General features: G+C 43.1%; 1 protein-coding gene across 2 annotated transcripts in view; it reads right to left on the bottom strand.

Annotated features, from left to right (window-relative positions):
* Positions 1-7,432: 7,432 nt before the first annotated feature.
* The window catches only part of Slc12a8 (solute carrier family 12 member 8), a 131,740-nt gene continuing 123,426 nt past the window's right edge, over positions 7,433-15,746 (bottom strand). For both annotated transcript variants that reach the window (XM_070028713.1, XM_070028714.1), the window contains exons 13-14: positions 12,469-12,529; positions 7,433-7,849 (exon numbers count right to left, since the gene is read on the bottom strand). In XM_070028713.1, coding sequence (XP_069884814.1) covers positions 7,687-7,849; positions 12,469-12,529 — 224 coding nt within the window. In that variant the 3' untranslated portion in view covers positions 7,433-7,686. The remainder of the gene's footprint in view (positions 7,850-12,468; positions 12,530-15,746) is intronic.

Genomic DNA, 15,746 nt, shown 5'->3' with positions numbered 1-15,746 from the left:
GTTCCAGCCTAGACAGCCTGTCTTAGTAGGTCTGGAATTAGCAGTAGCAAGCACCCCAGGTGACTTCTTTCCACCAGTGACCTGAAGACCACAATTTCAGAAACAGGGCTCTCTCTACTCCTTCACCTCTGAACTTCTCTATATGCTGGAGCAGTGGGGTCCTCACACCCCTCCCCTCACCTACTATTCTTCTTCTCACTGCCTATAAGGAAAAAGTAATCTGAGTTGGGCATCTTAGGACAACATGAATCATTCTAAAGCAAACATCAGGATTTTCCAAGGCACTGAGTTTATCCAGAAACATAGAACATCTGTCTAGAGAAGATCCGATTCACTGTTCTCAAGCTCAGAAGAAAATTTTCTGACAGTCACTCTTCTCAGAAATTTTTGGTGTCACTCTCCAAATGTAGCCTGTAGTGAACTCCGTTTCCTGGCTATCCAAAAGGGTTGTGGCCCAATTTCTACTTGTTCATCTGAGAATATGCAGCACTGGGAAACTGAGCCTCGGACTACTAGAAAGCAATTGCCATCATCCAGTATCACAGATTCTGAACCAAGAGAAACAGCTTGGCACACATGGACTCTCAGTAATCCCCAGTCCCTTTTGACTTGTATCAGACTGTAACATGCCTAGACTTGGGGACATTGGTTACAGCAGCAAGCCCACCCCGACTAAGTGACCAAATGAATCTATGATGGATTGAACAGATTGACAGAGCACATAAAGAATATTCAACCCTTTACTGAGATGATTTCTTACAGTAGGTATACCTTTGGGCAAATGGAGCCAACACAGACAATGAATAATTGACAGCATATAAACCAAAAGTACATAGCTTTTGGTTTCATTGCGCCCTCTCTCTCTCTCTCTCTCTCTCTCTCTCTCTCTCTCTCTCTCTCTCTCTCTCTCTCTCTCTCTCTCTCTCTCTCTCCAACTTACTGAAAAGTATGTATCTAAATAAATGATGTCCCTTCAGCACGTTAGGAGGCCTCATGCAATTACTCGGATTAAACTGTCAATCTTTACCGTGTGTTGTGTTGGGATCCCATCTCTGAAGTGTATACAGGGGTCAGTTTGCTTCAGAGCCACATCCTTTGGGTTACTTAACCCTGATTGAATAAGAGTGTCCCCAGACTTGGTTCCAAATGATTTCTGGCTCTCCCAGAAGTCAAACGAACTCTCAAGGATTAAAACTTTCCATTTATTAGAATATTGAGAGGCTCCAAACAGAGTTCTGAAAATGGAATTCCAAGTTGGAAGTATCCTTGGATAGAGTTTGGGATTTTTACCACAGGAGACAGAGCTCTAAACGTACAAACCTACTCAGCAGATCACCAGACTCTTCATTTGCTATCACTAAAGAACTTGATCCATCTGTTCACGTCCCTCCGCACTGTGGCAGGCCAGGCCAGATGCCCAGCAAACCCCGTTCCTCCTCCTAATGCCTGGCTGGCCTATATTTACCTTCATCCACAGTCCTGGCCAACTGAATGCAGAAGGAGCCCTTTCAGACGTGGTCCCTAAACCTCCTGGGGACCCTCCAGGTACTTCTCTCTTCTTTTATCTGCATCTAGCTGTTATGCTGAGGAAGACTCTGAAGGCAGAGATGTTCCATCTACTGATAATGCTGTTAAAAAGAGCTCCTCATTCCCTTCTGACTTGTTTCAGATTGTTACATGGACTAGAAATAAATTTACAGCATTGAGTCACTGAGATTTGGGGATGTTTGTTATAGCAGGAAGCCCTCCCTCACTGATATAAAACATAGAGTTGCTCATGTCAGAAGTAGTTCAGTTAGAAGTGGACACTGCCATTTGGAGCACCTGCCCTGTGACCTTTAAGTAGGGGGCGGGGAGTGTTCATATTTGAAGTCAGTGTTATTTCTTCCATCTTAGGCTGCTTAATACATATGGCTTATTTCACATCTTACCAATCAGCACTCACCAAGCCCTCCTGCTGGCTACTGGGAGATGGCTATTAATCCTTAAAAAGCTACTCCCCTTCCCCCTCCCCCCCACGCAAAGGCCTCCCAAAGTGCAATCTGATTTATACCACATGGCCTGTGTTTGAAGACAGGCTCCACATTTGGTGAGTCCAGCTCTTTTAATATAGTGCTTTCTTCAACAGGATCAATCAGAAAAGTGTGCCCATATATGCATGCATGTGTGTGCGCACACACACTTTTTAAACAAAATTTTAAAAAAGAAATTCAGGCTGGCCATTATTTTATACTCCATTTCGAGAATAGCTCTGCCTCTCTTAGAAGGTGGCTACTCCCCACACCCCTCCCACGGCCCCAACTTGAGCACATGAGAACATCCACCATCCTCCACTCAGCCTAGCCCATCAGATCCAGGGAGCAGGGAAAAGGCCAGCCCTGGTGCTGTGAGATGGGCTACATTCCCAGAAGCACAGCCAGTATAGGAACCCCGGTGGGTCTTTCTTGCCATCTGCTTAGTCTTTTACCTGAATAGGACCTGCTCCCTCAGAACTGTGCCTCCTCAAACCTCTATTTTGTCTCTTGAGCTGACAAACTGGCATCTGTTTCTGCTTATGAGCCTCCCCCAAAGAGGCCCCGCCCATCTCCCAGCTGCAGGGGTGCCGAATAGTGAAGAGTGAACAGCCTTCAGTGAGCAGATTTCTGCATTTCCTGTCTACGGAGGAGTGCAACAAGTGAGAAAACCCCAGTACATGAGACCACCACAGCCAATCCTCCCCTCTCTGGTCCTTAGGTAGCACCCAGGGTATATGGCTGAGAGAGGGCCAGGGGGTAAGACAGGCAACCTGTGGGTTGTTTGCTCTAGAGTAAACCTTGGTTAAAAAGAGCAGGATGGCGGGGTCATTTGTATATGTGTGTGTGTTTGGGAAAAATTCCCTGTTTGGAGCAGTGGCCAGGTGAATGGGATAGGCTGCAGGCCTGGGCAGGGCGCTGGGGAAGGGAACAGGTGAAACGTGTATCCAGGAGAGAGTGCTGTGGTGCTCTTGGCTCCGATCTGGATGGCTGCAGATGTCCTGGTGGTGGTTAGTGAAGGTGTGCCGCGAGGTCTGTGGCTCACAGGACGCAGCCTGGACTCCTGAAGCAGTAGGATGCTTCTGTGCTCTGAGATTTTTAGGTCAGCAGTGTCAAGAAGCCCTGCAATTATCGGGGATTTTTTTCTTGTCTTTTTTTTTCCTTTACCTTTGCTTTGCTCTTCTCTTTTCTTCCCACTACTCAGGGTAAGTGACATGACTCTTACACCACCACCCACTTTTATCTCTTCCAAAAATATGGATGTCATCTTAGTACTCCTAGCTCCTCATGCTGGTAGGTAGAAATTATAATTCCCCTTTCACAGAGAAAGACTTCCAGACTCAGAGAGGTTCCGAAGCCTATCCAGGGTCTCAGAGGTAGAAATTGATAGAGTCAAGGTTCAGGCAGATTTTGTTTTTTGTTTTTGTCAGTGATGGGGCTTGAACTCTGGGCCTGAGCACTGTCCCTCAGCTAGTACTAAACTACTTGAGCCACAGTACCACTTCGGGTTTTCTGAGCAATTTCATGGGCTTTCCTGCCTGGACTGGCTTTCAGCCAGGATCCTCAGATCTCAGCCTCTTGAGTATCTAGGATTACAGGCATAGGCCACTGGTATCTAGCTTCAGACAGATTTTATTCCCCAAATGTCATAAATATGCCACATAAACCTCCCTCCCAGTAAGCCTTTGTAAAAGGAAGAGGTAAGAAGAAGAGTTTGTGGACTGAACATAAGCCTGTTTTCTCTGACTCAGATTTTTCTGACTCAAACATTTTATCTTATTCCCTTGGTTCAAAAGGCTTTCTATATCACCTAACCAATGGTTCCAAACCAGCTTTCTCTTCAGAACTACCTCTGTGTGTGTGTGTGTGTGTGTGTGTGTGTGTGTGTGTGTGTGTGTGTGTGTGAGTGAGTGTGTGCGCGCACATGCAAGTACTATTGATTGAACTTAGGGCCCGGGTGCTGTCCCTGAGCATTTTTTCTCAAGGCTAGTGCTCTACCACCTGAGCCACAGCTCTATTTCTGGCTTTTTGTTATTTTATTGGAGACAAGAGTCTCACAGACTTTGCTGCTCTTGGCTAGCTTCAAATAGTAATCTCAGATTGCAGCCTCCTCAGTAGCTAGGATTACAGATTACAGGCATGTTCTCAAGAACTGTTGAGTTCCTTTGTGTGTGTGTGGGGGGTGGTAACTGAGGTTTGAACTCAGGTCCTTGCACCTAGTGGGAAGGTATTCTACCACTTGAGGCATACATCCAGCCCTGAGTTCCTTCAGTAGCCTGTGGCTTGGCTGCCTGCTGAATGCTTTTGATTTATGCTCCAGCCACTTCTGGTATGCAGCACCATTCTTTCTCTTGAAACTGTGCCTCTAAATCAAGGATGCAGGAACGCAATGCCCCCAAAGGTGCCTGGCTCCTCATCCCCAGCACCTATGAGAGTGTGACTGACATGGTCCAACCAAATCCTAAGAGCTCCTAAAAGCTAGGGGGTAGGGGCTGGAGAGTCAAGGGAGTGGTGAAGGAGAAGCAGAGGCTGGTGTGAATGTGCTCACTCATAAATGATGCCATGACCAGGCACACTGGCAGCTTCTAGAAGTTGGATAAAACATAGAAGCCAACTCCCACTGGAGCTCCCAGAAGTAATCCAGCCCTGCGGATGCCTTGATTTTGGGTCCCATTTTGGGCCTCTGAACTCTGCAACTGCAAGAGAATACATTTTGTGTTTAAGCCACTGAATTTATAGTAATTTGTCATAGCAGCAATCTGAATATAATACATCGGACAGTGTGTTCTATTTCTTTCCTTCTTATCTCTCCCACAGCCTACTCCATAAGATAGTGGTATGGCTGGTGCTTGGCACGAAGTAGGGCTTCAAGAACCTCAAATGACCAGCCCCAGACCATCTGGGGATCTGGGCTGGCTCCTTAGCCCCTCCCCACTTCTCACCTCAGCAGAGGTAATCTCCACGCTGGCCTGCCCTCTACCTACTCTAGTACCAAGGAAAGCAGAAACATCCATGTGCGCATGTCTAAACTAGGTTGTATTTGAGCCGAATCATGAGGATTTGTTTTTTAAGTGAGAAGGCTTATTTGATTGGCCAGAAAGTGGGCCACGTTTATTTCAATTCAGGGCCCCCAAGTGGAAAGACATTGAATACCTTTGTTTTGTGATCCAGGTGACAAACATGCTGGTCATTTTCTCTCTGGTAAACTTTTAGGCCAGAAATCTGTGTCTAACTTAGGTACTGTTTCTAGTCTCACTGTCACATTCATTGACCGGGCTGATGTTTGGGAGGCAGCCTTTAGATATATAAGCCCCATCTGAGTGATCCGGTGACATGTTTTGTTTTCCTGATGGCTTGCATTTACCACTGACCTTTGTCAATATATGGACTGCATATAAAATCTCTTAATTTATCACCTTGTATCCTGTCTGTCCCAACTGTTGGTGGGGCCTTGACTGCTTATTCCCCCAGCCTTGATTCCTGTCTTCTCACGCCCAGTCATCACCAAAATGGTAGCCTATAAGCATCTGCTTTCTGGGGGACTCGGGCTAAGGCCTGATTAACAGTATATTTTTACAATCTGGTTGGGATGAACTAAAGACTTCTGAACTTCATTAAAGATTCAGCATCTTTAAGCATCTGTCCCCACACCAGACCTGTGAGCTACTCACTTTACTGCATATAGGGCTTGAGCTCCACAACAGGCTGTGCTACATAGAGATAATTTGTTTCAAAACATAACAAGGCTTGAGGGTGTGGTTCTGGTAGTAGAATGCTGGTCTCATGAGTAGAAGGCCCTGTGTTCAAACCCTGTACTGCCAAAAATATGAAAACAATGTCCTCGGCCTTTCATGAATACAGTCTGCCTTGTTTATTATTTTGAGACAGCATATCCCTGTTGTTCAAACTGGCCAAGATGGCATTGAACTCGTGATCCTTCTGCCTCAGCCTCCGGAGGTATGTACCACCACATCCAACTCAGATTATGTTCTTGTGGTATTTCTATTTCCCACATGCCTATTGCCAGCTCAAAGTTTGAGTTCTTTAAATTGTGTCTGATACCCAGAAATCTGTTAATTAACGGGAGCTAGGTCCTGAATAATCAAGTGTGTCCTTGTTTTCCTGAAGGTTATGATCTAGTTGACTCCTTACCATGACTCTGTCATTCTAAACCCTACCATCTAGCAAATCAGTGTTTTACAAATGTGGTCCAATGATGCCCAGCATTGAATTACCTGTGGCACCTGTTCATCCCAAACTTTAAGATACCCAGTGGTGAGGCAATTTATATACGTGTCCCAGATGATGTGAGCACATCACCTTAAGAGAAGCGCTGCAATAGAAGGAAGATGCAGAAGTAACCAATCAGCCCATTGCTCCCTGGCCCAGTGGTAAAACCCAACTTAGACTAGAAGCTGAATTTATGAGGGAAGCCATTTTCCATCCCCAGTACTGGATGCTTGTAATGAATGTCAGGCCATGCTCACAGAAGAACCAAGAACCCTGTCCCCTCATGCCATTCATGCCACAAATAGCTGCAGAGGTCTTCAAGGAGTCAGAGTTAGAGAACCTGAGTTCACCATTAGGCAACTCACAGTAACAGGGTTTTAGTGATTTAAACAACAACAACAACAATAATAACTTCCTGAAACAATAATAGCTTTAAAAACAATCAATAGCTGCATCCTTTGATCCTGTGATTCCACTTTGGGAAATTACTCCTAAAGATACAATTTACAACTGCACACATGTATATTGCAGAACTGACTATAATAGCAAAGATCTTTGTGATCTTTGTGATGCCCATCATGGTAGAAATGGTGAAACAGATCATGGTACATCCATACAAGGAGGAAACTGGACATACTGTTATGGAAATGACTCCAAGATATTTAAGAAAGAAAAGTGTAGAACATACATATAATAGGTGACCACTGTATATATGAAAGGAACAGTAAGATTCCATGTTATATATATATATATATATATATATATATATATATATATTCATAAAGAAATGCCAACTGGGTACTTGTGGCTCATGCCTATAATCCTAGCTACTCAGGAGGCTGAGGATCGCAGTTTAAAGCTAGCCCAGGAAGTTAAGTTGGTGAGCCTCTTACCTTCAATTAACCACCAAGAAGCTGGAAGTGGAGCTATGGCTCAAGTGATAGAGTGCTAGCCTTGAGCACAAAAGCTCAAGGACAGCACCCAGGCCCTGAGTTTAAGCCCCAGGATTGGCACACAAAAAAAAAAGAAAAAGAAAAAGAAAAAGTAAGACTAGACCCATGAATGAGTCACCTGTGAAACTACAGCAGAGACGAACACTGAGCAGAGATGGGAGAGGGCTATTCACTCTCTATGTGGTAATACTTTGGGGCTTGGAACTATGTGAGTGAATTACACAATTAACAATACAATAAAATGAAAACAAAGCATTTATTGTGTGCCTCTGCCCAAGCAATCTGGCTCTGGTTCGCTATGTGTGATCATCCTGATGTCCCAGGTGGAGTGCCACGTGGAAGAAGTTGGAATGCTGCCTTCCTAGGGTTGGACATGGCACTGAAAACCAGAGACAATTTCTGCTGCCTAATGGGCTGTGGAGGTTCCTATCGAGTCAAAGCTGCCACCAAAGCTTCTGTGAATTGCTTCCTCCACTGTGCCCAGGGCAGCATCAGAAAGGAGACATCAGCTGTTCCCGACTCACGAAGGAGGCGTGGTGGTAGCGGTCCCGGGCCGCGAAGTCTGTGTTCTCCTGGGTGAGCTGAGTCATCTCCATGTCAACCCTGGCCAGGGACGGTGCCAAGATGATCTGCTCCCGGGGGGCCCGCACACTCCTTCAGTGAGACAGGACAAGAAGGGCTCAACAGTGGATGCCGGTCGGCTCTGGACACACATCATCGCACCCGTGCCACAGGTGCTTGTTAAAATCGGGAATCAATTACTGAGACCTACATGTGCCAAAGTCTGTGATCTCAGAATGGGAGAAACAGAGTATCAAGGCAAGGAGAGAGAAGTAGAAAACTATAAAACTGTACCTCATGATAGGAGATACCCACAAAAGGGAGTTTTTCCCTTTCAAATGGCATTATTTGGGGGCTTTATGGTGTGGCTTTGCCTTTTTGGTCAAATGAAATAAACAGAATGAAGTTGGAGAATTGAGAAGAGTGCAAAGTTCAATCCCCAGTACTGGTACACACGGGTGCGTGCATACACACGCATGCACACACGCACACATGATTCATTGGAAAGCAAGTTGAATGAGGAATGATTTCTAGAGAGTTAAGATTTACTTAGCAAGTAGCTAAGAGGAAAAGTGCAAACCCTTTGGATGCTAAAGTAGCCTTAAGACAAAGAGTGAGTCCCAGTATAGATTCCATTGTCCCTGCAGTCTCTGCACATGACTGGAATACACTGGTAAAGACAAATATTAGGGATACATGAGTCACATTGGAATAAGGAAAGCTCAGGCCAACACCCAAGGAAGCTACAGAAAGAAGATAGATCTGTTCCCAGACCTGTCCCTCATTAATGCAGTAAGTGGCTTCCAGAAAACCTTCATCTCCAGTGCCTCACTTTCTCAGATCCCTTCCAGGCCTACAGCTTATGTCTTGTCCTTAAGTCTTTCTCTGAGGCATGGGTTGCCTCTTAAAATCTTGAAGAGAATCAGTTATCAGTGACTCAAGCCTGCAATCCTAGCTACTTAGAGGGCAGAGATTGGAGAGGGTAGTTGAAGGCCAGCCTGAGTATAAAATTTGCAAGGTTCCATCTTGATCAATGGCTGGGTACAGTGGTGAGCACCTGTCATTCCAGACACAAAGGCAAGCACTTATAAGAGGATCACAATCCAGGCTACCTGGGTATAAAGCAAGACCCCATCTAGAAGATGTCCAACACAGAAAGGGCTGACACAGCAGCTCAAGAGGTAGAGTACCTGCTGAGCAAGTATGAGTTCAAACCCCAGTAACTCCACCACCATCAAAACCAGCTATTGTGCTCATACTAAGGTTTAGTTGTTTGAATCAGGAGTATATTTGAAAGTTGTAAAAAAGTAGAAATCTAATGGTACAACTGTGTTAATAAAAAGTTTCTAAAACAGGAACTTCAAGTGATTTACTGAAAAATGTCTGTCTATATTGAAGTTTGGATCACATGTCTCAGGTAATATGGCCATTTGTTGAGACTATACCTAAATTACTTAGATTGAGAGTCCTAAAAATGGAATTTACTGCTATATGGGTTGAGCTTTCAAAAAGTGAAATGACCAAACTCCCATACCAATCAATCAGCATATTTTTGTTGTTGTTTTGTTTTGTTTTTGTGCCAGTTTTTGTTTGTGCCAGTCCTGGGGCTTGAACTCAGAGTCTGGGTGCTATCCTTGAGCTTTTTTACTCAAGACTAGCACTGTATCACTAGAGCCACAGCTCCACTTCCAGCTTTTTGGTGGTTAATTATGTACGGAAGAGTCTCAAGGACTTTCCTGCCCAGGCTAGCTTCAGACCATGATCCTCAGATCTCAGCCTCTTGGAGTAATTAGGATTACAAGCATGAGCCAACCATGCCTGGTTAACATATATGTTTTTTTACCAATGCTTTTTTGGGGAGGAAGCATTAACACTGATTCAAGGAGTAGGGTTGAGACAGGTCTTCCTGTGTCTGCCAGGATAGCCTAGAATTCCCTGCTTCAGCTTAAGTGCTAGGATTGTAGGTATATCCCACCAACTTGGGTTTAATTTTTTTTTAATAGGTGAGATCATATACCCTCTGATTTCAGGGAAATGATATACAGTATTTCATTTTCTACCATGGCTTAAGAATTTTCCTCTGGGAATTTCTAGGGCTTCAGGAAAGAAAGCCTTGAGAAGGGTTAAGGTCACTTAGTAACTGTCAGCTGCACATGTAACAGGACATATATAGGACAAATGTTCTGCTCAAACGCATTACTACCTTATCTTCCCTTGGTTTTGAAGGACATTTGGAGCTACTGTGGGGGTAAAATCTCAACACTACAAGACAGAAAAGAAAGCTAGGGTTTCTAAAACGAGTCACCATAAGCTGGTTCTTTCTCCTCCTGATAAAGCATCATAAAGTAAGAAGCAAGTTCGATGCCGACTTAGCCAAGGCTCTACCACCTACTCCATTAGCTCAGAGCCGGATATTGTACTGTGAGCAGTGTGGACTAATTTCGTTGCAACTGAAGGTCTTGTCTTGCCTAAGAATGTTCTCATCCTACTCTAGTCTTCCTTCTACATAGCACTACAATGAATCTGGAGGTGAAATCCCAGGAACTCAGGTACCAAGGAAAGAACAGTGGCCAACCAAGGCCTATTTTTAGATTGCGTAGCCAGAAATGACTAAAGATGTTCTTGCAAACCAGATACCTCCAAATATCACCATATTCTATTTTCAGCTCAAAAATTACAGTCATCTTCTACGGAATATATTTCCAAGTAAAGTCTACTTTCCCTCAGGAGTAGTTTGATGGGGACCACTAGCCTCAGTCCTCAGCCAGAATGACAGGCAGAGAGGCCACCCCTACCTAGCCAAAGCAGACAACAGGAAAGGAGTTCTCCTCCCATGCCACAGCGCATTCCTGGCCCTCAGCTCTCCAACTCCTTCCCTATAGGTTTCTGCAGCTCTGCTAATTCTTCTTCATCATTCCAGGTTCCAGACTTTGTTTTCTTATACCAACTTGAACACATTAGCAGATTAGCAGTGCTGTACAGAATGGAGAATTGTTATTTAATAAGGATAGAGTTTCAGCTTGAGAAAATACAAAGGTTCTGGAGATGAGTGGTATGTGATTGCACTTAATACCACTAAACAGATACCTAAAGACACACATTTTATGACACACATTTTATGTTATGTGTATTTTATCACAATTTAAAATATGAGGGGGGGAGAGGGCTGGGGATGTGGCTTAGTAATAGAGTGCTTCTCTAGCATGCATGAAGCCCTGGGTTTGATTCTTGAGTACCACATGAACAGAAAAAGCCGGAAGTGGTGCTGTGGCTCAAGTAGTAGAGTGCTAGTCTTGAGCAAAAGCAGCTCCAGGACAGTGCCCAGGTCCTGAGTTCAAGCCCCAAGACTGGGGGGCGGGGGAAGCAACCATACAATATGAGAGGGAAAAGGATTCTAAACTGACACCTGAAATCATTGGAAAAGGGTGTCATAGCAATGTCTGGATATAATAGATGAAAGTTTTGACAAGTGCAAACAAGACAGCTAGAGTTTTAAAAAGCAAACCAACAGAATAAAACCAAATAAACCCTTGGTTGGATTCTGCCTGGATCTGCCCAGCCTGAAGCTTTGGCACTTCATTGATGTTGAAAGGACAATAGTATGAGTAATTCTCCAGAATCCCAAAGCCTTAAGAGTTAAAGAAGTGTACCAGTGGTTCATACCTGGCTACTTGGGAGGCTGAGATTGGGAGGATCATGGTTTGAGACCAGCCTGGGCAGAAAAATTCACAAGACATCATCACAGAGATTGGTGGTGAACACCTGTTATCTTAGCTATGATGGAAAGCCTAAAATTGGTGGATCTCAGCTTAGGTGCATTTCCAGACAGGAAGTAAGACCTTATCTCAAAAACACCAAACCAACAGTGCCAAAACATGGCCAGAGGTGTGGCTCAAGGGTAAAATATCTGTTTAGCAAATATGAGGTCCAGAATTCAAACTCCAGTATTGCAGAGAAAGAATGAATGAAAGAAAGAGATGGTGGGAGGGAAAGAGGGAGGGAGGGAGGGAGGGAAGAAGGAAGGAAGGAAGGAAGGAAGAGAGGGAGGGAGGAAGGGAGGAAGGGAGGAAGGGAGAGAGAGAAGAAAAGAAAGAAAAAAGAAAGAAAAAGAAAAGAAGAAAGGAAAGAAGAAAAGAAAGAAAAAGAAAAGAAAGAAAAGAGAGAAGAAGGAGGAAAGACTAGGGCCACATGAAGTACTGCCTTCTCTGTGAGGCTCTCTGTGTATTTGAACACGGACATTCCACAGCAATCTTCCAGGGTTTCTATTTTATTTCTGTACTTAGCCTCTGCACTGATGCCAATGCAGTGATGTCAACTTCCTCTAACTTGAGACAGAAGAATTGGTTCTGGTCTTACATTTCATGGGGCCTTAACCTTGCATATGATTAGGTATTGACATTAATGTGTCTTAGGCTGGTGACGCTCTTGACCTGGGACTGGAGCAATCAGATTCTACATAAAGCCTCACTCATGATGACTAAGGACAAGAAAGGAAGCAGAAATGAGCCAGAAGAAGCTTTGATGAACTAAAGCTGGGCAGGGGTGTGGTGGAAGGCAGTAAAGAGCAAAAAATGAGCTTCCAGGAAGTTTTCCCTTGTAAGTTCCCACACCACAGTTGAGGCCCAAGGCTATCTGGGAATGGCACTCCTCCACACTTCCCAGGACTCTAGGACACTCATCCATATGGGAACCTGCACCAGGTTGGCACAAACCTGCAGGAAGGGATCAGAAGAGACTTCATCCATTGGAAAAAGCTGAAGTTGGAAGCTGATCCTGAAGAAGGGACATAAGAATAAATGTTTATGAAGGCTCTACATAGGCACCCAGAATTGCAGTTAGGATAGGGCAAGTGTATGAACTTAGCACACACCCAAGTAACACACACATGTGCATGCACACACATACACACAAAGAATACACATTTTTTTAAATGTTCCAGTGTAATGAAACAATATTCATTGTGATATTCCCTTGTGATATTCCAAGTACCTTGTATCCATTTGTAGTTCCCCAAAACTGTTTATTTAATTTGCCAGTACAAGGACCTGAACTCAAGGCCTCGAGCTCTTGCTGTGGTACACTACTACTGTTTGAGCCATGATTTCACTTTCATTATTTTACTGCTTTGTTGTTATTGTTGGTGGTGGTGGTCGTGGGACTTGAACTCTGTGCCTGGGCACTGTCCCTTAGCTCTTTAGCTCAAGGCAAGCACTCTACCACTTGAGCCACAGTGTCACTTCTGGTTTTCTGGTGGTTAATTGGAGATAAGAGTATCAGGGCGGAAAAAAAAAAAAAAAAAAAAGAGTCTCAGGGAGTTTCCCACCCAGGCTGGCTGTGATTACAGGCATGAGCCACTGGCACATGGCTTTACTGTTTGTTTGTTTGTTTTTGGAAATAAGACCCTCATGGATTTGTCTGTCTGGGCTGGCTCTGAACTTCAGTTCTTAGAACTCAGCCTCCTGAGTAACTAGAATTATAGACTAGAATAATGAGCTACCAGCGCCCAGCCAAAAAAATTTTCATTCCAAAAATCTCAAGAACGTGACTGAATAAAGTATAAAGAAAAGACTTCTATCTTAAGAATTCAAAATAATTTGATGGTATTAATTCTTAGATTCACAACTGTATTGAACACATAGTATTAAATCCTCCACTGGACACTGGACCACAGGCTCTGAGAGGAGGAACGTGGCTTTTTTCATCCTTGTAAATAAACCTCACAGAAAGTAAGTTTGCAACAGTATTAAGCCAACCAAATAGTTCAACATGTAGAAATGTTGGAGCTGAAGTTTAAAATGAGGTTGTTGTTTATACTGGCCAAACAATCCTAATATCAGACTTGCTGATTTGAATAGAATTTATTAATTTAAAAAACCCATATCTTCTAAAATAAACCCACCTCACACAATAGCTTTAGAAAAAAATAAATATAGGAGGGAGGCTGGGAAGGGAGGTGAAGGGTAAACAAAGGAGGAGGCTGCAATGCTTGGTAAGAAATGTATGCATTATCCTGCCCATGTAATTGTAGCCCCTCTGTACAGTATGTTCTCAAATAAAATAAAATAATATTAAAAAAAAAGAAAAAAATAAATATAATTTTAGAAAATATTTTCTCTAAATTATACACACATATAGCTTAAAAAACTGATTGGAATTGGGTATTGATTCATTCCTGTATTCTTAGCTACTCAGGAGGCTGAGATCTGAAGATCAAAATTAGAAGCTAGTCCAGGCAGGAAAGACTGTAAAATTCCTCTCTCCAATTAACCAGCAAAAAGCAGCAAGTAGAGGCTGGGAAGGTGGCTCAGTGGTAGAGTGCTTGCCATGCATGCATGAGGACGTGGGTTTGATTCCTCAGTACTACATAAACAGAAAAAGCTGGAAGTGGTGCTGTGGGCTCAAGTGGTAGAGCACTAGCCTTGAGCTGAAGAGGTGAGAAACAGTGCCCAGGTCCAGAGTTCAAGCCCCATGACTGGCAAAAAAAAAAAAAAACCCCAGCAAAGTAGAGCTATAGCTCAAGTAGTAGACACTTGAGTGGAGAAATAAATAAATAAATAAGGCTGGGAATGTGGCTTAGTGGTAGAATGCTTGCCTAGCATGCATGAAGCCCTGGGTTCAATTCATTAGTACCATGTAAACTGAAAAAGACAGAGAAGTGCTGCTGTGGCTCAAGTGGCAGAGTGCTAGCCTTGAGCAAAAGAAACTCAAGACAGTGCCAAGACCCTGAGTTCAAGCCCCAGGACTGAAAAAAAAAAAAAGAAAATGATTTGATCATATTCAACATATGAAGCAAATAGTATTAAAGAAGTTGATGCTAGCATCTTGGCTAAACAACAAGTGTATACAGCTGACATGTTTACTCAATTTCATCCAAGGTTCCTATTGTTAAAGGGGACATGAATTTTATATTTGTATTAGTATCTGCAATAGCAAAGAAAAGATTTCTAATATATTTAGAGAATCAATCTGTCAGAAATCAGAAAGTAAAATGTACATTAAAATGTAACATTTTTACTGACTAATTCTATTTAGATTCTAAATTATCTAAATCTTAGATGAACATTGGTCTGAAATTTGATTTCTTATTTTCTGGGACTAGGTTTCTGGGAAACATTTAAATTTCTTAAAAATCAGATTATTCCTTACAAAACCTCAGAAATAAACATTGATGTAATCACTGTATCAATTAAAATACATTCAACCCATGAAACTAGCTGGTAGAAGGACTTCCTCCTAGATTACTATTTTCCTAAACCATTATTTTCAATTCATGTAGCTTTATGTATTGAAGTAGATTTCCTTCAAATATATACATCAAGCTGGTTCTAATTCTAGTATACTTATGATTGTTCTGTTTAATATAATTTAGACTTGAAACGATTTTAAGTGGAAGCACCATAGAACTTTCTCAACTTGGTTCTTTAATGTATTTTTAAAACAGCTCTACTTTGGAGAAAAATATACAATAAATGATGTATGTGCTCTGGTTTGAATGTGTTCCTAAAATTCATGTGTTGAGAACTTAATCCACAATGTAACAATATTCAAGGCAGAGATTTTTAAATCATTAATCCCTCATGAAGGAATTAATGCTGTTATCCTAGGAGTGGGTCAGTTACCACTGGAGTGAGTTTCTGATCAAAGGATGAGGTTAGCTGCGAACAGGTGGCTCATGCCTGTAATCCTAACTACTCAGGAGGCTGAGATCTAACAATCGCAGTTCAAATCCAGCCCAGGCTGGAAAGTTTGTGGATTCTTATCTCCAACAAACCACCAGAAAACCAGAAGTGGCACTGTGGCTCAAGTGGCAGAGCATTCACCTTGAGCTGAAGAGCTCAGGGACAGCACCCACGCCCAGAGTTCAAGCCCCATGACCGACCAAAAACAAACAAACAAAAGGATGAGGTCAACTCTCTTCTTTCCTTCTCTCTTCTTACCTCTCCCTTTTTCCTTCTCCTTTCTGTTCCTCTTTCTCCCTCTCTCTTCTCCT

The sequence above is a fragment of the Dipodomys merriami genome, unplaced genomic scaffold (genome assembly GCF_024711535.1).
Source record: "Dipodomys merriami isolate MVZ:Mamm:240054 unplaced genomic scaffold, mDipMer1.0.p SCAF_2, whole genome shotgun sequence".
NCBI lineage: Eukaryota > Metazoa > Chordata > Mammalia > Rodentia > Heteromyidae > Dipodomys > Dipodomys merriami.
The sequence above is the reverse complement of the archived record's forward strand: the minus strand, read 5'-3'. Positions and strand labels throughout refer to the sequence as shown.